The sequence below is a fragment of the Schistocerca cancellata genome, chromosome 10 (genome assembly GCF_023864275.1).
Source record: "Schistocerca cancellata isolate TAMUIC-IGC-003103 chromosome 10, iqSchCanc2.1, whole genome shotgun sequence".
Lineage (NCBI taxonomy): Eukaryota > Metazoa > Arthropoda > Insecta > Orthoptera > Acrididae > Schistocerca > Schistocerca cancellata.
In genome coordinates, this window is record NC_064635.1 from 104237944 (window position 1) to 104263308 (window position 25365).

Genomic DNA, 25365 nt, shown 5'->3' on the forward strand with positions numbered 1-25365 from the left:
TCTGGTAGGAGGTTCATATGTAACTCCCAAAGCAACATTTTATGTAAGTGGATGTAACAGAGACATACAAAGAGTTAAGAGGTGCAGTGATACAGAAACTCTTATATTATACGAGAGTCATCAGCGACCATGTAGGCAATGTTCTGTCGTGGAGGAATTAAACCCATATTGCATTGTGGTGTTCAGATCTGAAATCTATTGAGGCCCATGAAGGATCCTATAGACTCTCTTCACGCTGCAGGCATCTACGAACTTGAAAGTGAATGCAGTGAAGTTTGTTTCGTAAAATTGGGAGACCCATTAGCATTCACAATTCAGAGCTTGAATGTTACATACGACCAGGGCAGAGCAATAGATCAGCTGTAGTTGGACACCACCAGGAAGGTGGCCATCATGTCAGTTTAAAGAACCTGGCGTGCACGCTTGGCAGCCATAGACACAGCAGTGTAAAATGAGGGGAGGTTATCAAAATAATTAAACACTCTAACAGCATGAGCAGAGAGGATGGCTACAAATTACCTACAGCCTGCCTGCCAACGATTCCAGCAGAAGCAGACAAGATGTGTTCGCCAGCCAGCAGCACCACTTGACCCGGGCTTAAAAGCATAAACAGTGGCTACTAGATAACAGCTGTGTCTCTTCACTGAAGAAAAATACGAGAGTGGTTTGAAAATTCTCTGAATGGAATAGAAAAAAGTAATTAAATCACTGAAACTTTTTTAGTTTTCAATATAGTCTTCTTGTAGATTAATGCAGTGCCTTGATCCCATCTCTGAGTTACCTCCATGCCTGCAAAATAGTTGTCAACTCGAGCTATCAGTTCTTAGTTTGGAATGAATCTTCATCCACGAAGAAAAATTTTCAGTTTTGGGAAGAGATGGAAGTCTGACAGAGCCATACGAGGTGAATAAGGCGAGTGTGGCAACAATTCGTACCGTAGTTCGCGTAATTTTGCCATGGCGACGGCACACGTGTGTAGGCACGCATAAAGAGTCGCGGCACCCATCTTACAGATAATTTTTTCATTTCGAATTCTTCAGATAAAATGTGATACGCCCTTTTAGATGACATCTGGCAAGTGAGAGCAATTTCACGCACTTTCAATCGGCGATCCTCCACGTCCATTTTGTGCACTTTTGCAATGATTTCTGGAGTAGTAACACCTCTTGGCCGACCACTGCGCGAATCGTTGTCTAAGCTCTCCCGACCAAATTTAAATTCATTTGTCCACTTGGCAACAGTGGAATATGAAGGAGTAGAGTCTGCAAGTATATTCTGGAAATCGGCATGAATGTCCTTTGCTTTCATAACTTTCTTAACGAAGTACTTAATCACAGCTCGAATCTTGACCTTACAATGTATCCACATCACCGCCACAGTTCTCTTCCAAGACACCACAGCTCTCTTCCAAGAGGTACTGACATGGCGTGTGTTTACAGTTAACAGTCCAATGAATATCACGTGAACAACTCATTGCGCTAGCGCTGATCTCTCTTGGTGATTCCAAGGACTTTTCAAACCACCCTCGTACTTCCACTGGGTACCAGCTGCTGATTTCCTGTTGCCCCCCAGAGTAGCACAGGTAGTAGCCATGCCTCAACCATCCCCACCAACCCCCCCTCCCCACCAACCCACCCCCCCACCCACCAATCTTCAAATTGTCCAGTGATGTCCCAGCTATGTGACATCAGTAGCCAGCAGATAACTGAACTAGACGGCATGGAGGGGTAAGACATTCACCAGTATCCAGCAGTTAACTGCCTTGAAGAGAACTGCTGCAAACTCAGTTGAAACATCAGCAGTGTACCTGCTTTAATGTTTAGTGGTGATGTAATTTAATACTCAAAAATTATTTTATTCAAAATGACAGTGGCCATGTAACCCTATGAACATGTATTCTTTGGAGGAAGAATGGTAAAAAATTCCCTTGAAAACAATTCAGGACCTGTATTTATCCATTCTGATATGTGTGGAAGCTGTTTTAAATGATAAATTTTCTTACACTGTATTAGATATGGTAATATGGTGTGTTTTTGATGTTTCCATGTTTTTTTCCAGATCCTATGGTGTAATTATATATAATTTATTTGGTTTGTGATTTCAACGGCCTTACTTTCCCTGAAAAATCTTCACAACAATGCAAAATACTGCAGTATGCAATGAACCAAACATACTATGAAAACACAGAGCAATACAACAACCCATAGATGAAATACCTACACAGTTACATTTTTGCCATTGCTGTAGGAACAGCTCAGCGAAGCACCACAGTGTCGCACTTCCATTGCATTCAGTGAACTCGTACACGAGGTGCCTATTGTCAAACTCTTCCTCAGCAACTCTGCCCGTAGTACTGCTGTGTGTCACTGTTGATGTACAACTAACACTACAGGAAAAACAAACCCGAAAGAGAACCATCCAGTGTTGATGTTAAACATCCCTTTCTCTCAACACATACTGATTGTAAAGAAATAAATGAGGTATTGGTAGGAAGGTCTTTTAACTGGCTTCTGAAATTATGTACCAATGTTGCACCAAAGCTTATTATATGTGTAAGATTGTAACATAAGGGACTTTTAACTACCACAGGCAAAATGGCATAGTGGATGACCAGCATTATACCTATATTTTATGTAGCTAACTTACTAATCACAAAAAGAAACCCCTTTGTCTTATTACAAGTGTACCATTTTATTTGTTTTCAAGAACTCATTAACTGGATAATTTCTATACAGCATTGTTGTAGATAATAACTGTGGCCACTGCGGTAGTCCACCATCTCTTCCTGTTGTACAAACTGACTTTTCTAAACTAATACACATTCCGAAATGACAAACATGTTTGTCATTGTCTCCTCGAATTGCGATTTACCTAGTGCTGCTATGGTCTAAAGTGCTTACATAAAGTATGAAATGCAATTAAAATCTCAGAATACAGTTAGAGAGGCCTTAGTTACATGCCAGGTAAGAAGCAAACACTATGTTCTAACCTATACATTCACGTTTATATAAACCTTTGTATTTTATATTCGTATTTCTCATTAAACTTCTCTTCTGCCTCAGGAAATATAAATATTAAGATTGAAAGTTAGAAATTATAAGCATTTGATGACAGTCATATACCGTCATGAGCACTAAATTACACTTATTTACTTGTTTTATTTATTTATTTATTTTATATTTTTTGCTCATTAATTATTCACACTGGGAAAAACTTTTGTAATACCACAGATAAACTTAAACATCATCGGATCCAAGCATACCTTTTCAGTCGACAAGGAGACAATTGCCTATCAAGATTGAATTTGCTATCACTATAAATAAAGTAGTAAAGGAGTTTTGCTATTTGGGGAGCAAAATAACTGATGATGGTCGAAGTAGAGAGGATATAAAATGTAGACTGGCAATGGCAAGGAAAGCGTTTCTGAAGAAGAAAAATTTGTTAACATCGAGTATTGATTTAAGTGTCAGGAAGTCGTTTCTGAAAGTATTTGTATGGAGTGTAGCCATGTATGGATGTGAAACATGGACGATAAATAGTTTGGACAAGAAGAGAATAGAAGCTTTTGAAATGTGGTGCTACAGAAGAATGCTGAAGATTAGATGGGTAGATCACATAACTAATGAGGAGATATTGAATAGAATTGGGGAGAAGAGGAGCTTGTGGCACAACTTGACTAGAAGAAGGGATTGGTTGGTAGGACATGTTCTGAGACATCAAAGGATCACCAATTTAGTAGTGGAGGGCAGCGTGGAGGGTAAAAATCATAGAGTGAGACCAAGAGATGATTACACTAAGCAGATTCAGAAGGATGTAGGCTACAGTAGGTACTGGGAGATGAAGAAGCTTGCACAGGATAGAGTATCATGGAGAGCTGCATCAAACCAGTCTCAGGACTGAAGACAACAACAACATAACTATAAACAAGTCACAAGGACAAAAGCTTCAAAGAGTAGGACTGTATTTACCAAATCCCACCTTTACATTTGGACTATTGTCTGTAGCCTTCTCAAAGGTAATTAAACCAACTGATATTTTTGTATCCTTAAAAAATAAAAATAAAAAAAAACCAAAAAGTTCATGAATATTACATTCTTACATCAGATACCCTTTACACAGAAGCATTATAAAGCTTTGTAAAGAATTTTGTTCAAAATTATGGGCATGAAAATGTACAGGCTGTTTGGAAATTCCCGTTACAAAATTACAGGACTTGCAGAGGGGAGTTAACATGCAATATTGTGAATTGGAACCCATGTCCAGACGTGTACCATTTCCTTACTACAACCATTTGAAAACATGATGGTAATGCGTCCACTTTTACAAGTAATTGGTTAGACGTAACCCAGTACATCACTTGTTAAACAATTCCACTAATTAATAGCTGAAGGAGTTGCCTCTGTACGTGTTGACAAGTTCTTTTCATCATGGTAAAGCACAGCCTCTTCCAATTTGGGTATGCTGCATCTTCTAGGAGCACCACACTCACGCCTGCTGACAGTGAAGGTACCCTTTCTCAAAGCTGTTGTGTGATTGTGGCGAAATGGGTATGCCATGGAATCGGACATTGTGCAGAACTATCTTGATAAAGGCGAGAAGCGCATTTACTGTGAGCTTTGCCATTCAGATGGATCATGTTGGTGTATTCTGCAAACGTGTACTCAACTTCGTTGGTCTAATGCCCATAGACAGGTGAATAAGGCTCAAACAAGGTCAGAGAGGTAGGATAGTCGTCAAATGACATCAGCCAATCCAATGTAACCAACCCCCATAAATTTATGATAATTATTTCAGTGTTCTTGCATGTTTGATCATGTTTTCTCTTCATTCCCACAACTACCGTTATCCCAGTGACTACACTTGTTCCAAATATGTTGTTATTTAGAACTGTAAAAGTGCAAAAATTTCACACAGGGTCCTCTGGTGCGGGGTTAAATGCAAAGAGTAAAGTTGATATTACTGATGTGTGAATGATCTGAACAAATTTATTTCCAAACTAGACACACAGCACATACTGCTAACATATGTACCATTGTACAAATGTAAATGATGGTAGAAAATCAGATGAAATGCAGTTAACTCTGTAATGAACTGCCAGAAACTACACCTCCCTTGTACTAAAATCCTCGGAAAATATCTCTGAAGAGCCTCTGAAATTTTGTCAGATTTCAGGTTCTCCCAGTATTGCTGACTAGCCACATTGCCTGGTGTTCCCCAGGGTGTTGAATATCAGTCACACATGTGTTGTTACATTTTGCGATAAGTACTGTATCTTATCGTGTTTCTGGAGAATTTGTGTTATATTGTGTTATATGTTACATTGTTTCAGCTCAGTTTTTCCCTTTTTCAAGTAGGGCTGTGTTTGAGTGTGACTCGAACTGTTCGAAGTGTTAATGTTACATTTCAGGAAGTCTTGGATTCTGTTTGATCTTTTGATTGGCCTGTGATTGCATTGACAACTTGCTTCAGCATTTGTATGAAATTCTGGATTTTAATAATAAAAATAGCTGTGAAATGTGGACTAAAATATCTTGTAAGGTATGTGTCATGTGTAGCAATGGCAAATAATCAATAAATAAAAGTTTGCAATCGTGTTTGTCAAATTCTTGAGCTTTCGCTTATCTTGCGATCTAGTGATGTCTGATGGTACTATCTTCAAGACAAGTATTGCCACTGTAACAACCTTTCCCCTGTGTATATATTACATACATATATGTTTAAAGTCAGATTACAAAATCTTAAGTAGACAGTTATCTTCTTCTTGTCTTGAAGGTAAAGTGTGCAAAATTTAATCACGATTGGAATAAAACTATTAGATTTGTATGAATTACAAACAGACAGACACTCTTCTTTGTACATATAGATAAATGTTTGAATTTACGGTTTAATACATCATTTCTGAACATATTGCTTTTCTGCATACAGAACTGGCACCTCCGCCAGGTCTTCGTGACATTCTGAAGAAAGAAGGACCGGAGGGTTTTGCCAAGCACGTCCGTCAGCACAAGGGGCTCCTGCTCATGGACACAACATTCCGTGATGCCCACCAGTCCCTACTGGCGACTCGTGTCCGGTCACACGACTTGCTGCGCATCTCTCCGTATGTGGCCCACCGTTTCTCTCCGCTTTTTGCGACTGAGAACTGGGGCGGGGCTACCTTCGACGTGGCGCTCCGCTTCCTGCATGAGTGCCCCTGGGAGAGGTTACAGGACATGAGAGCTGCCATGCCTAACATACCTTTCCAAATGTTACTGCGAGGTGCCAATGCAGTTGGGTACACCAACTATCCAGACAATGTTGTGTACAAGTAAGTTACAGAATGAAATTTGGTACTTCATAGTAATAAAGTGAACCCTCCAAGCCAATAGTTCCTGTGCTTATGCCAAAACTACTGTACTTCACACTGCCAGTGGTAAAGGGTGTGACATTGTATTTAAACTGCTACTTTACAGGTCTCATTTGAAGATAATAATTTCAGGATTTGTGAACAGTAAACCTTAATAATGTTTCAAATATAAGATATAACCTAAAATGAACTTTTAGTTCAGTAACTATAAAATGCTCTTCAAAACAATCCTACACTACAGTGTCTTCCTATGAGCTTTCAGCAGTTCTGTTCTGAGAAGTGGTGTGAAGAAGAAATTGCTTTCCCATTCTTTCGAATTTTGGTTAGTTGGCACCTGCATAAGGTGCTGCATAGGAATGTTAAAAATCGGGTTGATTTGACAAGGAATCGGAAGATTCTCTGTAGAATCTGTGAAGAAAGGAACATGTGGAAAACGCTGCCAAGATGAGGGATGGTATGCCATCTCTTAAGGTATAACCTCCAAGGTACTGGAGGAAACTGTAGGGGTAGACAGAGATTAGAATACATCCTGCAAATAATTGAGTGCTACTCTGAAGTGAAGCAGCTAACACTGGAGAAAAAGTTCATCACAGGAAACATGAAACTAGTCATAAAACTGATAACGCAAAGAGAGAGAGATAGACAAAGGGAGGGAGGGGGGGAGAAAAGGCGGCTTTGCCCAAAAGGTTAAATATTTTAGCAGTCTTTTTCACTTTACCATTCTGCAACTAACTCCTCCTCTATGTGTTGAGTTGCAATGTATCCTTCCCACAATGTTGTTATTCCTTTCTGTCTAGCTGTATAACAACTGAGTCAACAAGTGGATTAACTGATCAAGAAGTTGAGTTCAGTGTGTTACTCCCTTCGAAGCATCTCTCATTGTGTTTGTAAATTGCCAAAAGTGTTGGCTTATTTTGGATATTTTCAATCTCTTGTTGTCATATGGAATTATCTTGTGGGGTACTACACCTAAAGTAAATAATGTGCATTCGGCAGAAAACTGTATGTCTTGCAGAAGCCTTTGTAAGGATCTTCTAGTTCGTACACTTAATTCCCAATCATTTACTCGGTAATGTGTTTTGTTGCTGATAGTAAAAATCAGTTTAAACTGAACTCGGGTGTAAACACTCTCAATATGAAATGCAAAATAATTTTCATGTAGACTTAGCCTCCTGCTCTAAGGTTCAAGTTATGTACTGTGGTGATAAGGTTTCAACAAAACTCTTAAGCAAGAAGTGGAAAATTGTGACCATTTCAAAACAAAATTAAGTATTGGAAAGTTCTGTTAGCTACATAGTAAGTAGCTGTGTTTGCTGTAAGCTGTATGACAAGTAGTAATGCACTGTAAACAGACTTCTAAAAGGTGCATATTTTCTTTAATAAGTGGTGTTGTGATCAACTAAATATTAAACTGCCAGTACTAGATAAAGAGCAGCTGTTTTAGTGTAACTAAGGAGAAAGTAACTCTTGCCAAAAAGTGGCAGCGCTCTTTCTAATGTACTTTGTTAAATTTATCTCTGAATAGATAAGCAGTATTGCTCTATTGTTAATAGAGTATACAGTATTTGTCTTTTGTAAATGAATGCTTCACCTTGCTCCACATTCCTGAAGGTTTCCCCTTTTGATGACATATGTGGAACACAGTGAATGAGGCAAAGATCATTACAACCATTCCCAGCTATCACCATATGAAGTATAAAGTTACATAGCACATGGGGTGGATCCAGGTGCTTAGTGCAATATTTAATCCTCAAGGTGAGAGACCACTTGCAGTTCTAAAATTCTAATACCTTGTGCAATATGTTTCAAAAGTGTGCATAAAAATGTGATGGTCTTATCTTGGGTTCTGTTGACCACAGAGTTAAGGGGTCAAATGTTTTGGATAGTTCTGGCTAGCAAACATTTGTATATCTTTAGGAAGAATGGACGTACTCTAGCTATCTTACAGCACAGGCTCAAAATTGAAACATTAGCTGCTTCTTGCAGCCCAGGCAAACTGAGCAATCAGTTGGTTCTTTTGCATTAGGTGATATCTAGGGTGAACCTTACACAGCTTTCAAAAGACTGTGTCATCATGGTTGGTTGCTGAGAAAACACTGAAAATCATAATTTTTGTATACCAAAACCACCAGTTGTGGGGATGGCCAATTCTATAATTTCTGTTCATGGCAAATTTTTGCCATATGTTCTTAAGATGATGTTACCAGGGAACTTTGAAACGTTTTTCAGTGTCGCTATCTATTACTGAGATCCAGACATTTACAGTTACCATGCTTATTTGTGTAAAACATGCATGTAAAATCCACTGTGAAAGTGTAAATGTAGTTTTAACTGATGTGGTGAACACATGGCAATAGTTCTGGGATAACTGAAAGGGTTCTGAGGTCACCAAACTATGTTTTAGTCACTATTTTTTCACCAATAAAACTTTGATGTACCATCTATGTGTAACGGGCACTTCACAACTGTCAGACTGTCTTGACGTGGAAGTTAATCAATGGTGTCACCTGGTGATGTAAGCACCTTACAAAAAATTGTTTTTTGCACGAAATGCTTTACATTTGCAAATAAGACACCACTTTTTTTTGTATACTGTAGTTGTAGCCAATAAATATTGTGCATTTCTACATAAAGTATTGTAAAGTGAACTTGCATGGGATGGGAGACGATTTTAAATTAATCTTATATTATGCATACTTTTTTGCTTAAATGGTTCAAAGTATATAAATAGCTGCCAAAACTTTACTGCCGCACAGAACTCATTTTATATAACCAATACACTCTGGTGTAACAGGGAAAAGAAGGAACCAGCTGGAAAAAAATGCTTCTGTCTGAGCCCAATAAAGGCAAGTGTGTTCTGGAGGTGCCTCAATCCTCATGCCACCTGTCATCAAAAATTTTGGCATGCAAACATATTTATGCTTTTTTGTGGTGAAAGAGAATAGCAAAGGGGCAGAGGGAGGAGACAGTGCTAGTAGGAGAAAAAGAGAGAGAGGAGACAACAATGAAACAATGATAGGGGAGAGAAAGTGGCAATGAGGGAGAGGGGGGGGGGAGAGAGAGAGAGAGAGAGAGAGAGAGAGAGAGAGAGAGAGAGAGAGAGAGAAGCAGTGGGAGCCAGAGAGGAGATTGTGATGGTTAGTGAGACAGTGGCAGTAAAAGAGAGATAGGAGTAGGTGGAAGTAAAAGCAGTGGGAACAAAAGAGGTAGATGAGTGGAGACCATACATGTGCATGGATGGGTCTGACCCTTTTGACATAAAAAAAAATTTGCCCGTTTCCCCCCATCATATTGAAGTTTACTGGTTTAGCGGTCAAAACACCTAGCAAACCATCTACAGGGACACGAGTGGAGAAGAGGCAGTGTTGGCTGAAGAGAAAGACAGCAGACTGTGAGAGAGAAAGGAAGAGATAGTGGCAGTAGGAGAGAAAAGGAATGGGACAAACAAAACAGCTGTGTGACAGAGAGACTGTGAAAGGGCCAGGTGGAGGAGACAGTGGTCAGGAAGAGCAAGAGAAAGGGATGAAAACAGTGACAGTGGAAGAGACAGATAAGAGAAACTGACATTGGGAGAAAAAGGAGACAGTTGGAGAGAGACATACAGACAGTGGCATGGAGAGGGAGATGCTGAGAATGAAGGCTTCACTACAAAGAGGGACTGTTCTGTGTTAAAAGAGTGTGAACATGTTCGTCTGTCGAAAGTTTTGTGAGAAAGGCAGAATGAGGATTGAGGCAGCTGGTTCCCCTCTTTTCAGTCTGTCTTTTATGGAGGAGTGTATTTACCTTTTTGTGTGCTGACAGGAGCATTTCAGCTGGTTGACATATATTTAATATGTACTATTATGTAATATGTAAAAGGTGGGCTGCCATAAGTTTCTGCCCCCCCCCCTCCCCCTTTTCAGCAGTTTTGTTCAGGTTGCTGAGTAACAAATGAAATAAATTTTTCGTGTGTTAACTGTAGTCTACTTAGTTGCATAACAATAGTGTATCACCACTTACAATGGTTTGGTGTAGATATGTTGCATTGCATTTTGTGTTCTTTGCAGGTTCTGCGAGCTGTCTGTCCAGAATGGCATGGATATTTTCCGTGTGTTTGATTCCCTCAATTACCTCCCAAATCTGATCTTGGGAATGGATGCAGTGGGGAAGGCCGGTGGTGTCATAGAAGCTGCAATTAGTTATACGGGTGATGTCTCAGACCCGAACCGCACGAAGTACAACCTGGATTACTACCTCAAGCTGTCAGACGAACTTGTCAAAGCAGGGACACACATACTGTCAATAAAGGTATGTGTAGCAGTTTTTCTTCTCAGCTCTTCAGTCTCCTCAATTGATACGTAGTAGAATAATGAGATTTAGAAGTACGATGAGTGCTTTGTATCATAAATTCAGCTGTCAACACACTATGCTTTGGAAGTTAATTAACTGTTGCTCTGAATTTGAAACATTTCTTTTGGCCGTCCTAGCAGCTTTTGTGGCGTCTCACATATTACTTGTGCTGGCAGGGGGAATCCGTGCATTCATAGCAATGTGTGGTGTGCCGGACAAGTTACGGAGTGTACTGCTCCGCAAACTTGCTCAGAAGCACTTATTAGCTGAACCTGCTTCATCCTTAGTGCTACTATATTATTAAATAAGTTACATAAGGGTCATCAGCCTTGCTCAGACCCATGAGACATTCTTAAACTTTGTATTGTTCTAAAGTCTATAGTTAAAGTCCTGTATCTGTATAGCTACTTTCTGAAAGATTCGGAAGTCTGACTACTGGACTGGCGTATGTATACTGCTAATAGGCCTACAGAGCCTTAACCTGGCTTCTAGAAACTTCTTCTGACAAGCTCCATAAAAAATAACAAGATACCAGTTCAAAGTCAACACAGTAAAGATGCTCAGCAACACTACACTCAAGTTTCTGTAGGAACAAATGGAATATATTGGTTTTAGTTTAAGCTTGCTGAGCTCATTTTGTTTGCTGACAACCTCCAGCTTGACACCGTGACCTAGTTTGATATGTGTGCGTACTTAGCACATGCACATTTGTGAAATTTCAACGCGCACTTAGAAAACTAGAACTAACTCTAGCGGAATTTGGGACCTACAGGTGGATATGCACCTGCAAAATCTTTCAAGGCTTTCTGTACTGGCAGTGCACTTGACTTATTACTGAGGACTACTCTCCCTCTATTTAAAATACCATCTTCACCTTAGAGTGCACATGGTCACTTCCTACAACCCCAGAGAGAGCTATTGGCCAACTTTTCAGTCGTATGAGCTCTGAGCAGCTCAAAAGAATTCTGTTTTTAGCCCTTTCAGCAACCGAATTCAGTACTTCTGTTGAACTTTTTCTGCCTCCGCTAGAGCACTCTTCAGCAAAGAGCTGCTTCCTTCTGGGGCTTTTCAAAGCTTACTTGAAACAATTCCTGGAAAACTCCATCTTGGGAAAATCACTGGTTCTTGAACTGAACATAGCAGATCCAGGCTGGACGAAAGCCTCTTTCCCATAGATACCGGAAACTGGCTCTGGTGTACACTGACGTGGCCAAGAAGTGGAATGTTACAGATTATCTGAAATTAGTTGCAGATTGTTTCACAGATAGTTTGGCTTCTTTCTTAGTGGTGGTGGTGGTGGTGGTGGTGGTGGTGGTGGTGGTGGTGGTGGTGAGAAAAGAAAATATGACGACGACTTTCTCACCCATGCCACATACCACCCAAGCCGCATGCACTGTCTCACAGTGAGTGAGTGAGAGAGAGAGAGAGAGAGAGAGAGAGAGAGAGAGAGAGAGAGAGAGAGAGAGAGAGAGAGAAAGTAAAATTTTTCCAAATTGTATAATTAACAAGTTATTCTAGTAAAAGTAGACATTTTTCGTTTTTTTGGAATAATCAGAAAAATCTGGGCTAGGAAAATACGGCACTGAATTTTGAAAATAATCACTGTGTAAGTTTGGAACTTCCTAGTCTGCAAAAATTTTGAATAAAAATAAATTTTGAAACACACAGACTTTTAGAAAAATTAAGATGTTTATTGGAAAGGGGAGAATGAGGGCTTTTAAGTGGCTATTTCACTTTAGAAACAAACAGCAATTTGCTTAGTGGAAACTTCAACTTCACATGATTTAAAATATGAATTGTAAATCATGAGTATTCTTATAAATAAAAGATTTGCGTAATAACTGAATGTACTGCTATATTCAGTGGTCTGAAAACTATCCTGTGAACAATAACTGTAATGAAATAAAGCAGAAATCATAAGTTATTTTGTATAATTGTCATACATGTGCTATTAACAAAATTAGAACAAGTAAACAATACAAAATTATATTGTCAGGAGTGGTATAACAAGTAGGGTAGTCCTACCTTTCTGTGCTAAAAGTTGAAGAACCTGTTGAAATTTTCTTGTATTTCATAAGCTACTCCCTTAGCTATTGCTATGTTTGCTCTCTTTGGATTGCAGTTTCACTCCGTTTAATATATAGTGTGGGTATGAGAATCTCTATTCATTGTGACATCAGTCCAATAAGTATTTTCAGTGGCTGTAAAAGTACATTTGTATGGTTACAGGACATGGCAGGACTTCTGAAACCCTCTGCAGCCAAGATCCTAGTAACTGCATTACGTGATCGACACCCCGATGTGCCGATCCACATCCACACGCACGACACTGCCGGAGCGGGAGTGGCTTCAATGCTGGAGTGTGCAAAAGCGGGTGCAGATGTAGTGGATGTTGCCGTGGACTCCATGTCCGGAATGACGTCACAGCCGAGCATGGGTGCCATAGTAGCTGCACTACAAGGCAGTGACCTGGACACAGGTAAGTGTTATTTATCAGTGTACAATCTGAAAATACATTATAAGGGTGTATGCTCATTAAATAAGTAACATACAGAGTGGCAGTATTGAGGACTGGACAGTGGAACAGTAGTGAACGTGGTTTGCTATTGAAAGTGCGAAGAGAGTATTTTGATTCCTGTATAGCATACTCTGCTGTTAAGTATAAGTAAAGTGAGCTACAAATGGTGTTGACAGATATCATGTTGTGTGACAGTTAAACATAGAAGATTGTACATTCCATATCAGAAGTGTTACATGAAAGGGATGTTGAGCTTTAAGTGAAGGATGTGGGCTGTTAAATGAACTGTACCGCAGTTGTACTGCACCAGGGTGGTCAGACTGTGTTTTTACTCTGTCTATTAAAAATATCAGAGCCAATGTAGATATTCTTATTGTATTGGTTATATTGATAACAAGACATTTATGTTTGTTAGCCATTTATACTCGATCAGCATCTGTATAAATTGACAGCGTTCAGTTCATTAATGTCCACATTTGTGTTCTACCATTTGCCAAAACCTGTGACAGGCAGATATTTAAGTCTTTAAATTATATGCTGGTATGTGATCCCTTCCCTCCCTTATTCTAATCACATCTGATTTTATTCTCATGTGGTCCTATGGGAATGATATAACAGGACACAACATTTGGAATATGTTCTGAATGCCATGGATATTCCAGAAAGGACATTAAAGTGGTTATGGGAGCAAACCGGAAAGCCTCTCAGACATTTCGGCTGGTAAACAGTGTGGCAGTGGGGCCAGCCAAACTGCACTCGCCGGACAGGTGGTGTCAGTAGGTGACGCTGGTGGCGGGTGGCTTTTGCAGCAGGGAAGTGACGCTGATGGTGCGTAATGGGCTCATGTGTTCCACGGACCTCAGCAGTGACACGGACACATCACTCATTTTTTTCGTGTCTCGGTAGATGACTCGGAGTTAGCAGGCAGCATCAACTTTTTAACATGATTAAATTAGCTTGTTAAAGATTTCACAGGAAATCACCAAATCAGTCAAAATCAGTGGTTAAAAATTTTATACAAAAAGTGTGGTTAATTGTCAACTAATTGATCAGGTACAACAGATTTGTGTGCAGGAACCAATGTCAAATGTAGGGTTGGTAGAGGAAGATATGGTCCCTAATAACTAGATCCAGTGAGTCATATTTCACCTCAGAATGTGTACTTCGACCAGATTGATCTTCGATCCCAGCTGCCAAGAGCAGTAGCCCCATGTGCATCTCGGGCAGCTGCCTGTATTATGCATTGCACAATAATGATCTGCCCTTAATTGACTTTGTGTAGATGTTGCACAATGAATATTTTACAATATGTAAGCTGCCACATACAGAATATAGGTGCAAAATTTTCTAAAGATTGCATTTGAATAAGCTGTGTAGAGAAAATAAAACAATACTGCTAAACAGTGTAAATGACCTAGGAGGAGGAAGAGTTTTTATGATGCTGAAGAATTTACATTGAAACCAGAATCACCTGATGGAACAAAACGATGGGAAAATTCTTTTGTGAAGTGACAACGAAAATAGATTTAAAATGCAGACTTGTTTTTAAACTACATATGAGAACACAATGAAAACAATAATACTGCTAAATTTACACTGATTTTCACGAAAAATGCAGCACATAATAAATCATGTGCAATTATATATTTAACCATTGTGTAGTACTTTATCCTATATATTCTGTTGTAGTGTGTTATTGACATTGCTTTATGAGCACACAGTGAATAGTAGATTGTTTATTGCACTAGCCTTAATTGTTCTTTCCTGCCCAACGTAAAAATCACATCACTGGATGTGAGACAATGTTCTGTTGCCAATCTTGTATCACCTATTGTTGTACCGTGTATTGTTTTCCTTTCAATCTCATATGTTTGCAGGATCTTTTTGCGATAATCATAATTAGCTTTCTGGAGTAAACGTGTCATTAAGCCCCGAAGAATCTGCAAAAGCTTTTGCTTTGATGCAAGATGGTCACAACATGCATCACATCACGGGAGTGTTGAGAACTACACTGTCCACGATTTTCAGAACTGTAAGACGGCTCAGGGAAACTGGAGACTATGTGAGGAAACCATGATCAGGTCCAAGAAGAGCAGCATTGGCAAGAGATGAGAATTTCTTATAGCTTCAAGTTTTCTGCAACCATCACACTGCCATTGTTCAAATACAAAATCGTCTCCACCAAGTTTGAGGGGTCAGTATTAGCAAGAGAAATACCCGAACAAGATTGGAAGAAACCAGTTTTCGATTCAAAGATCTGCTGCAGGCTCAGAACTCACCAGAGAACATTAGAGCGCTTGACTAAGTTTCATGAGGTGATCTTGTGGCTGGAAAGTACAACAGTGGGAACAAGTGTTGTTCAAGATGAGTTGAGATTTAGTATGTGATCACCTGATGGTACAGAGGTGCTCTGGAGAAGGCCTGTTTTGGATGATGTGGGCAGGAATCGTATGACTGCAAAGATGGATTTGGTCTCTGTGAAGCATGGGTGCCTTCCAGCACATCAGTATGAGGAGGAAATCCTTTGAAGCAGGTTGTGGCTCTCACTCCATTTATTGGTGATAGTCTTACACTAACACATGACAATGCACTAATGACCACCCACATGTTGCAAGACTTGTTAAAGGGTTCTTTGATGAAGCGGAGATTTGTACTATGGCTGGCCAAGCCATAGTACAAATCTCCGCTTCATCAAAGAACCCTGAGCGGTGCACAGAGCCCTAATTTGAATCCTGTTGAGAGCATGGAAGGCAATAACACACCACCTCCAATAACACCATGCGTTTGCAAAGCATGGCATTGTTCAAATCAACTGTCAGGTTGAAGACAGCTTTTAACATACAGGAACCAAAAGTTTTAGACATGCTACAAGAGACATCCCATCCTACCTTTCTCTCCCCTTTCCACTCCAATCATGCTGCCACACCAAGTTCATCTGCCTAGGAAACAACGAAAATAGCAAACATATGATGCCAGAAAAGATTAACGGTTTTACATTGGCTGACACAGACCTCTTGACTCACTGAAATGTCAGTTGCTAACTTACTTTAATCAATGTGATAGTAATTAATTAATATAGTAATATTGTGTTATTTTGTTTCCTTTATTAATTGTAATTTTTCCCTCTTCTATACAGGTCTTGATTTGAGTAATGTGAGCGAGTACTCTGCTTACTGGGAGCAGACACGAACACTCTATGGACCGTTCGAGTGTGCAACAACCATGAAATCGGGGAATGCAGATGTGTATTTGAATGAGATCCCTGGTGGACAGTACACGAATTTGCAGTTCCAGGCCTACTCTCTTGGCCTTGGAGATTTCTTTGAAGATGTCAAGAAGGCCTACAGGGAAGCCAATATGCTATTAGGAGATATTATTAAGGTGAGAGTAGAGAACAATCTCAGTGACTTCATTCTGTTCAGTCTTAGTTGTCCCTCTTCTACTATCTGCAGATATATAGTTGTTCACAAGATCTAAGTTTAGATTGAAGATAGATCACAATAATACGACAGTTGGAACTTAAATAGTGGCAACTATTTATTCACAACCGATACAAAATAGTTAAATGTTTGCACTTGTTACTGTCTTTCAAAGTGTAGAACCCGTTGCCAGTGATGTGGAAGGTGTAGTATACCATTAGCAGAGCCTGCTCTGTTGGTGGTGCGAATGGAGCGGTCTACAGTTATGGTGATTCTCATGTATGACTGTGATGGTGTTATCCTAATGCATTACGTTCCTCCATGGCAGATCTTCAGTGCACAGTATTACTGTTCGTTTTTGTAGCCTCACCTGTGACTGGCTTTGCGAAAGAAGCTGCGGCACTTTCTGCGCAACCCATCCATCATTTTGCACGACTGCACGGGCGCATACAGTGTACGCTGTGGCTGCTCTGTTCGGTCTATGGGACAGGGAAGTACTGTACCATCCACCATACTCCCCAGAATTAAGTCCTTGTGACTTTGATTTGATTCTGTAGTTGAAGAAACCACTTCGTGGCATTTGCTTCAGAACTGTTCCAGAGATTCGACAGGCAGTAGACCGCTCCATTCACACCAGCAACAGAACAGGCCCTGCTAGTGGTATACTACCATATGCCTTCCACATCACTGGCAGTGGGTTCTACACAATGCTGGTGATTACTTTGAAGGACAGTAACAGGTGCAAACATGTAACTCTTTTGTATTGGTTGTGAATAGATTGTTGCCACTATTTAAGTTCCAACCCTTGTATTAAAGTTATGTAGTGGTATCACAAGGTCAGTATTGGAGGTTATAGCTTAGTGAGGAATGAAAACCATGGGAGTTACAAGCTGTTTCAGCCCTTAATGTTGATATTGATCTCTTAGTCTGTTGTTTTGTAACTTACTATGGCATAGTGACCAAGTTTCAAATTTTAAAATTAAAATAGTGAAGAGACAGTGATATCCTCAAGACGTGAAAAAACTTGCTTCTCAAAAGAATTGTGGTATTTTGATATAACCCTTTAAGTAGTTGTAATCAATTTCTGTAGCCCAAAGATCAGAGTAGACCTTAAGGGGAGTAGGACGTCAAATGGGCCAACTTGGAGCAAAAGGGACACCACTGAACATTTTATTTTCTGCTGTCTATACTTGTACAAATAAATTCATAAAACTTTGTCAGCATGACCACGAAGGATTCAGGATTCACACTCGTAGCAGTGGAAGTTCAAAAACGTAACGAAATAAATTTGTTTGCATATGAAATTTCATCATTTTTTCTCGTACTATTGGCTGCATTTGCTTCTGTTGGTATATTTTTCTTCATAAGTAAGAGATTCTTTGATGAATTTCGCACAGAATACAAACTGTACTTACAGCTGTATGAAACTCTAGAATTTTCCAAGTCTATTAAAAACTGTGGTGAAAATCGAGATAATTAACTATAAAATCTGAGTTTTTTTTCTATACATGAAGATTAAAATGTGAAAGCTCATTCATTTTTTCATGAATTAAATAAATTCTAGAGTTTCTTAAACCTAAAAGTATGGTTTGTATGCTGTGCAAAATTCATCAAAGAATCTCTCTTACTTATGAAAAAAAGTGTACCTATAGCAACAAATACAGCCAATAGTAAGTAAAACAGATGAAATTTCATATACAAAAAAAATTATTTTGTTATGTTTCTGAACTTCCACTGCTATGAGTGTGAATCCTGAATCCTACCTGGTCATGCTAACAAAGTTTTATGACTACATTTGTAAAAGTATAGACAGTGGAAATTACAGTGTTCTGTGGTGGCTCTCCTGCACAAAGTTGGCGCATTTGACGTCTTACCCCCCTTAAGTAGTCATTGAGTGTACATACCTACTTAAAGCTTTGAGGCTACATTAAAATGGTCATCCAAGACTGGTGGCAGTTAAATGAAACAACGATAAACCTACAACTTTCGAGGGCAGTTGCTGTTGAATCATTATGACACTACACAGAGAGAAAGTAACCCATAGAGAAAGTTGACGATGGACTAAAACTATATGAAAAAGCTCCACATTATATTGGCTTGAAAGTTATAAACAAAACCTGGAAGGAAAAGTGTGACCCAAATCTCAAAAACACTGAAGACCTGGAAACGTATGAAAAGTAAATCATACTAAAGTGTCTCATAGATTTTTAAAATGATAACCATGTAAAATAGTATCAGTCTGAAGAAGGAACAACATATGTGTTACACTAGCAACCTTAAATCAACGTTATTAGTCTGTCCCAAATCAACTATGTCACCAACTTTGAATGTATGAGGCATGGTATGTGATAATGACAAGTCTGAACTGATTAGATTTACAATCAATTTTGATAAATATTTGGATATCTTTTAATTTTTATTGATTGCTTTTTTAACTTTCTGTAGATCTGTAAATTCAGATGTGTGCAAATATGGGAAGGACTTGCATACAGATATTACATATACGTGCTGTCCCAGGAGGAATGGTCAGTATTCAGGTATATGAAAGGCATGATCATTAGGAGCAAAAAAGTCTAATAAACATTGGCTCTAAAATGCATAAATAGAGAGCTATGAGCTCTTGTTCATCTTCACTACTGTGAAACATGTCTCTGCCGAACAAGTGCTCATAAATCTAAAGGTATGTGTTTTAAAGCTTATGTTTAATAGGATTTTTGGCTTCGAGTGATCATTCCTGTCATGTCCTTGAATATTGATCATTCGTCCTGGAACCCCCTGTATTCATTACTTTTCATAATAATTAGCATGGTAGTTGAAAGATATTGTATCAGGACCACAGTGTACCAGGTTTACCCCATCACTTCTGGAAAAAATGGACCACCCATTGTTGAACCATCCCCCTCTTACATGTTGTACAGGTGACACATTCCATCCCAATGTAGTTATCCTTGTATTAAGGTGGAAACATTGAACTACATTAACTACTAAAATTTGACTTACATTGTTTCTAAAGTAAGGGGAGTCCATTCCATGTGTCAAAGTACAAAAAACTAATTTGTTAACCAACTTCTGAAGTTATTAGAGACTTGTGCTTCCATACAAAACTAAAGAATGGATAACATAATTTCAATTTCACAGGTTACACCGTCATCGAAAGTGGTTGGCGACTTGGCGCAGTTCATGGTACAGAATAAACTGACTGCGAAACAGGTGGAGGAGAAGGCTGAGGAGCTGAGTTTCCCTAAATCGGTTGTGGAGTTCTTACAGGGCTCTATTGGAGAGCCCCATGGGGGATTCCCTGAACCTTTCAGGTCAAAGGTGAACTACTCATTCCTTTTTGTACATTTGCACAGTAAAGCATTTTAGTTGTAACTCCTGTGAGTACACCATAAACATGTCAGTGAAGTTTTAGAAATATGAACTATCAAATAGATCCTTATTTAAAGATTTTAATTGCTAAAAGTATGCAGTTTTAATATTCAAGCAATGGAAAATCCAGGATGGAATAATGACAGTATTATAAAAAAAGATAGATCCCTATTCACCATATAGTGTAGATGGTGAGTCACAGATAGGCACAACAAAATGTCTGTCAAAGGGGCAAAAAGACACGCGCGGGCGCACGCACACACAAATGCAAAATATCTTTTGCATAAGCAGAATATATGACAAAAATTAAAAAAAAAATCCTCTAAATTCCATTAATACAGGTTATGGAAAAATTAAGAGTCAATAAGTTTAAAAATCTTGGAAGTAAAGCAGAAGGATGAGGCTAATAAACACATGCAAGGAAGATGGAAATGGTCTTTCAGTTGACTAAAGATGAGTTCAGTAAGAGGTCTATTGCTTCTCAAGTAAAGTTACACCACTATGTCACAGTAATAAAACCAGATTGTTTCCATGCAACAAAATGCCTGCACATTCGCCAAGATGGGAGAAATAGAAGACATAAGAAAAATATTGGGGCAAGTAAAACACCACAGCAGTACAGGAACAGGTGTAATTGTAGAAGAAAATTGAACTACTAGATGTAATGATGAGGAAATATACAATTATGTTTTTGACCATGTGGTCCAGATGAATGAAAACCAGATATGAAAGAGAAGTTTTGAACATGCCGACCACAAAAAATCTCCCTGGTGCAAGAGCCTCCAATAAATCAGAAGTAATCTGAAAGTGATGAAGATTGAAATACACAAAATTCTGAATAAAGAAAAGATTCAAAAGAAGGGTTTTTATTCTTCTCTACTGAGAAAACCAAAAAATAAATTGGGAGCAAAGTGGTCAGAAGTTTAGAAACAGTAGCATTGTGATCGAATGGAAAAATTATTGGAAAATTGGAAATTAAATCAGAAGTAATTATTTATGTGCTCCATAGGAGGCCCAAATCGACTAGAGGATGATTATTATGATTATTATTATTATTATTATTATTATCTTCTTTCCTTTCTCAGACCTTAGGTCTGGTTAAAAATGGAAAGTGACGCGGACCTTGATCAATTTATTATTATTATTATTATTATTATTATTAATTAAAATCAGACCTAAACTTTCGACACCACCACCACTTTATGTGTTAAGTGTCTAGCACAGTATTTTAATTGAGCAACTGTTTCTTTGCAAAATGTTACATATAATCTGGCAACATTTCTTTTAATCATACTGTGCAAACTTCTAACTTGCTTTTCCCGTATGAGAAAAAGAAATAAATCAGGTCAAAAATGTGCAGCAGTAAACAAATTAGTAATGATTTGAACAAGGAGGTGACAAAGTGGTAAAAAACAAAGCCAGTAAGTTTTGTTACGTGGAAGAGAAACGAGTCACCTAAAAGAAGAAGAGTACAGTCCACTGAAATAAGATGTCTAACTGCTTTTTAGGGGTGCATTAGGGAAGGCATTATAAGGAAGAAGATTTGACTTAAGTTCTTAAGTAACTGCACACTTATGGAAGATGGATGGCAGTTCTGTCCAAGCCCAAAGCCAATTGGAGAAGTATTAAAATGTTTGCATGCTCTTTGAACACAGTCTAAATTGGCTGTGGGCTGGAGCAGAATTACTACCTGTTTTCCACAAATGAAGTAGTGCTCAGTTATTACAAATGAGATCTCAGGTCCAGATTGTGGAGATAAGAGTTCAACCACTAAACTCGTCAGCCAACTTTTGAGCCATCAACTTTGAGTAGCATGCAGATATCAAGTTTTTGGCAGCAGGGATCCACAAAGACAAAGCTAATAGTGGACTCTGTGAGAGGTTTTCTATTACAGCTCTTGTAGGATGATAATGACTATCTTTTTCCCAACAGGTTCTGAAGGGAATGCCACGAGTAGAGGGCCGTCCAGGAGCAAGCCTTCCACCGATGGACCTCGACTCTCTCAAATCAAAACTGAAGGAGAAGTTCCCAGATATCAATGACAATGATGTCATGAGCGCTGCCTTGTATCCTCAGGTCACTGAAGATTACCTCAAGTTCCGGAAACAGTTTGGTCCAGTTGACAAACTGGATACTCGAATTTTCCTCACTGGTCCAAAAGTTGGTGAAGAGTTTGAGGTAAGTGTCCAATTTTCAGAGAGCTAACTTAGTAAATCGTATTACAAGGTGAATCGTTTGAGATTACGGAATAGCTCAAATTGTATGTATATTGTAGGAAAGTTCTTGTAGAATGTCAATATTTTTGGATTATGCTCTTGAGGATGTGAAGAAATATGTATAGCATGTCTTGGCCCTGAGTCCAGATCATGAAGATTTTATCAATGAGCATGAACCAGACTAGGAGTTGAAAGGGCTAGGATGGTTTCCTCAAAAAGGCCCGTAAATAGGTTGGCATAGGTGGGTGCCATGCAGATACCCATGGCTGTGCTGCAGATTTGTATGTAAGTCTTCCTTTCAAAGGAAAGGTAGTTGTGGGGCAGGATATATTTAATAATGTGTATAAGGAAGGAGTTGGTTGGTTTAGAGTCTGAAGGACATTAGGAGATGTCTTTTCTCCTGTCTGATTCACCTGGTCCTCTTCTACGTTCCTGGATGTTGACCTCTACTCTCTTGATAGCTCATTCCACACCTCTATCCACATTAAACCCACTAACTACTAACAGTACTTGAATTTCTACAACTGCCATCTCTTCCACAGCAAAAAATCCCTCTTATAAAGGCTAGCCATCTGTGGATGACATGTCTGCAGTAACGAGAACTACCTTGCTCTGTATGCTGAAGGCCTCACAAAGGCCTTCACAAGCAGGCTTGAACTTGGTTTATCTTGGCTGTAACTTTTACTGGTCTGCGTAATGAGCACCGATCCTAAGGCCTGCAGAATGCCGCTAAATTCTGAAAATGCATCTCGGCGGGGGTATAACAAGAGTGCCTCACGCCACCACTCGCCTCCTATCCACCACACAAATATCTTCCGTGGACCAAATTGAAACCAATCGTGGGGCAGATCCGGCCTGTGGGCTGCTGGTTGGCCGCCCTCGATATAGAGGATGATCACCGACAGTAAACCCGAGACATTAGATTGCAGCACTCGTGTGTGGTCTGAAGTAGAGGTTGCTCTGTGTGTAGACCAACTTTCCCAATTCGAAATTTGATCACATAAAGCTGTTTCTCGCATTTTGACAGTTACATTATACACTGCTGTGTTACATGCTGCAGTTCAGAGCCGTCTAGAGACAGAGGTTCAGGACTATTTTTTGTTCTATTTAATTATTACTAAAATTATAACAAAATTAGGTGTGCACATGTTTCTTCATTTTCAGACGAAGAGAGTACAGAAAATTTCATACCTCTAATTTTTATGAAAGAATTCCTTACTTTAATTTAATCAAATACTGTACCGTCACGAGTAGAATATACGTAGCTTCATATTTTATAACTATTTTTATTCAGTTTCAGCTATTAAAGCTGGAAAGCTGAAGAAATAGGGATGCCTCAACATTATTGAAGCCCGCTATGATTACTGCATGTGGTGTTAGTTGAGGATCACTAGTCACAGTTCCTCCTGTACAATAACAGGTAGCTGCATATGAAGCAGTGAAAAAAGAACTTGAGTCGGTGGGGATGCACTACTGGACACATAGTATGTGTATCCAGAGAACTTCCTTTCAGTCTGCCTGAAATTACTAGTTGTTGTTGTTGTTGTTGTTGTTGTTGTTGTGGTCTTCAGTCCCAAGACTGGTTTGATGCAGCTCTCCATGCTACTCTATCCTGTGCATGCTTCATCATCTCCCAGTACCTACTGCAACCTACATCCTTCTGAATTTGCTTAGTGTATTCATCTCTTGGTCTCCCTCTACGATTTTTACCCTCCACGCTGAACTCCAATACTAAATTGGTGATTGCTTGATGCCTCAGAACATGTTCTACCAACCGATCCCTTCTTCTAGTCAAGTTGTGCCACAAACTTCTCTTCTCCCCAATCCTATTCAATTCCTCCTCATTAGTTATGTGATCTACCCATCTAATCTTCAGCATTCTTCTGTAGCACCACATATCGAAAGCTTTTATTCTCTTCTTGTCCAAACTATTTATCATCCATGTTTCACTTCCACACATGGCTACACTCATTCAAATACTTTCAGAAATGACTTCGTGACACTTAAATCTATACTCGATGTTAACAAATTTCTCTTCTTCAGAAATGCTTTCCTTGCCATTGCCAGTCTACATTTTATATCCTCTCTACTTCGACCATCATCAGTTATTTTGCTCCCCAAATAGTAAAACTCCTTTACTACTTTTAAGTGTCTCATTTCCTAATCTAATTCCCTCAGCATCACCGGACTTAATTTGACTACATTCCATTATCTTCGTTTTACTTTTGTTGATGTTCATCTTATATCCTCTTTTCAAGACACTATCCATTCCGTTCAACTGCTCTTCCAAGTCCTTTGCTGTCTCTGACAGAATTACAATGTCATCGGCAAACCTCAAAGTTTTTATTTCCTCTCCATGGATTTTAATACCTACTCCGAATTTTTCTTTTGTTTCCTTCACTGCTTGCTCAATATACAGATTGAATAACATCGGGGATAAGCTACAATCCTGTCTCACTCCCTTCCCAACCACTGCTTCTCTTTCATGTCCCTCGACTCTTATAACTGCCATCTGGTTTCTGTACAAATTGTAAATAGCCTTTCGCTCCCTGTGTTTTACCCCTGCCACCTTCAGAATTTGAAAGAGAGTATTCCACTCAACATTGCCAAAGTTTTCTCTAAGTCTACAAATGCTAGAAATGTAGATTTGCCTTTCCAAGATAAGTCGTAGGGTCAGTATTGCCTCACGTGTTCCAATATTTCTACAGAATCCAAACTGATCTTCCCCGATGTCATCTTCTGCTAGTTTTTCCATTCATCTGTAAAGAATTTGCGTTAGTATTTTGCAGCTTTGTCTTATTAATGAAATAGTTCGGTAATTTTCACATCTGTCAACACCTGCTTTCTTTGGGATTGGAATTATTATACTCTTCTGGAAATCTGAGGGTATTTCGCCTGTCCCATACATCTTGCACACCAGATGGTAGAGTTTTGTCAGGATTAGCTCTCCCAAGGCTGAAATTACTAATCAGCTGTAAAATAGGGGAAGTCGTTTCAGCAAATGTCAGAGGAATCAAGACTCTTGTAGGTGTGCTGAAAATATGTGCTCAGCTGTCCAGTACTGTAATTGAGATGATGGTGGTGATGGCGGTGGTGATGATGATGGTGGTGGTGGTGGTGGTGGTGGTGGTGGTGGTGGTGGTGGTGATGATGATGATGATACCTGCC

General features: G+C 39.2%; 1 protein-coding gene across 4 annotated transcripts in view; it reads left to right on the forward strand.

Annotated features, from left to right (window-relative positions):
- Nucleotides 1-25365, forward strand: part of LOC126106847 (pyruvate carboxylase, mitochondrial) — a 183017-nt gene that overhangs the window by 143418 nt on the left and 14234 nt on the right. For all 4 annotated transcript variants that reach the window (XM_049913241.1, XM_049913243.1, XM_049913242.1 and 1 more), the window contains 6 exons: nt 5926-6307; nt 10393-10633; nt 12905-13154; nt 16330-16574; nt 19751-19930; nt 21914-22159. In XM_049913241.1, coding sequence (XP_049769198.1) covers nt 5926-6307; nt 10393-10633; nt 12905-13154; nt 16330-16574; nt 19751-19930; nt 21914-22159 — 1544 coding nt within the window. The remainder of the gene's footprint in view (nt 1-5925; nt 6308-10392; nt 10634-12904; nt 13155-16329; nt 16575-19750; nt 19931-21913; nt 22160-25365) is intronic.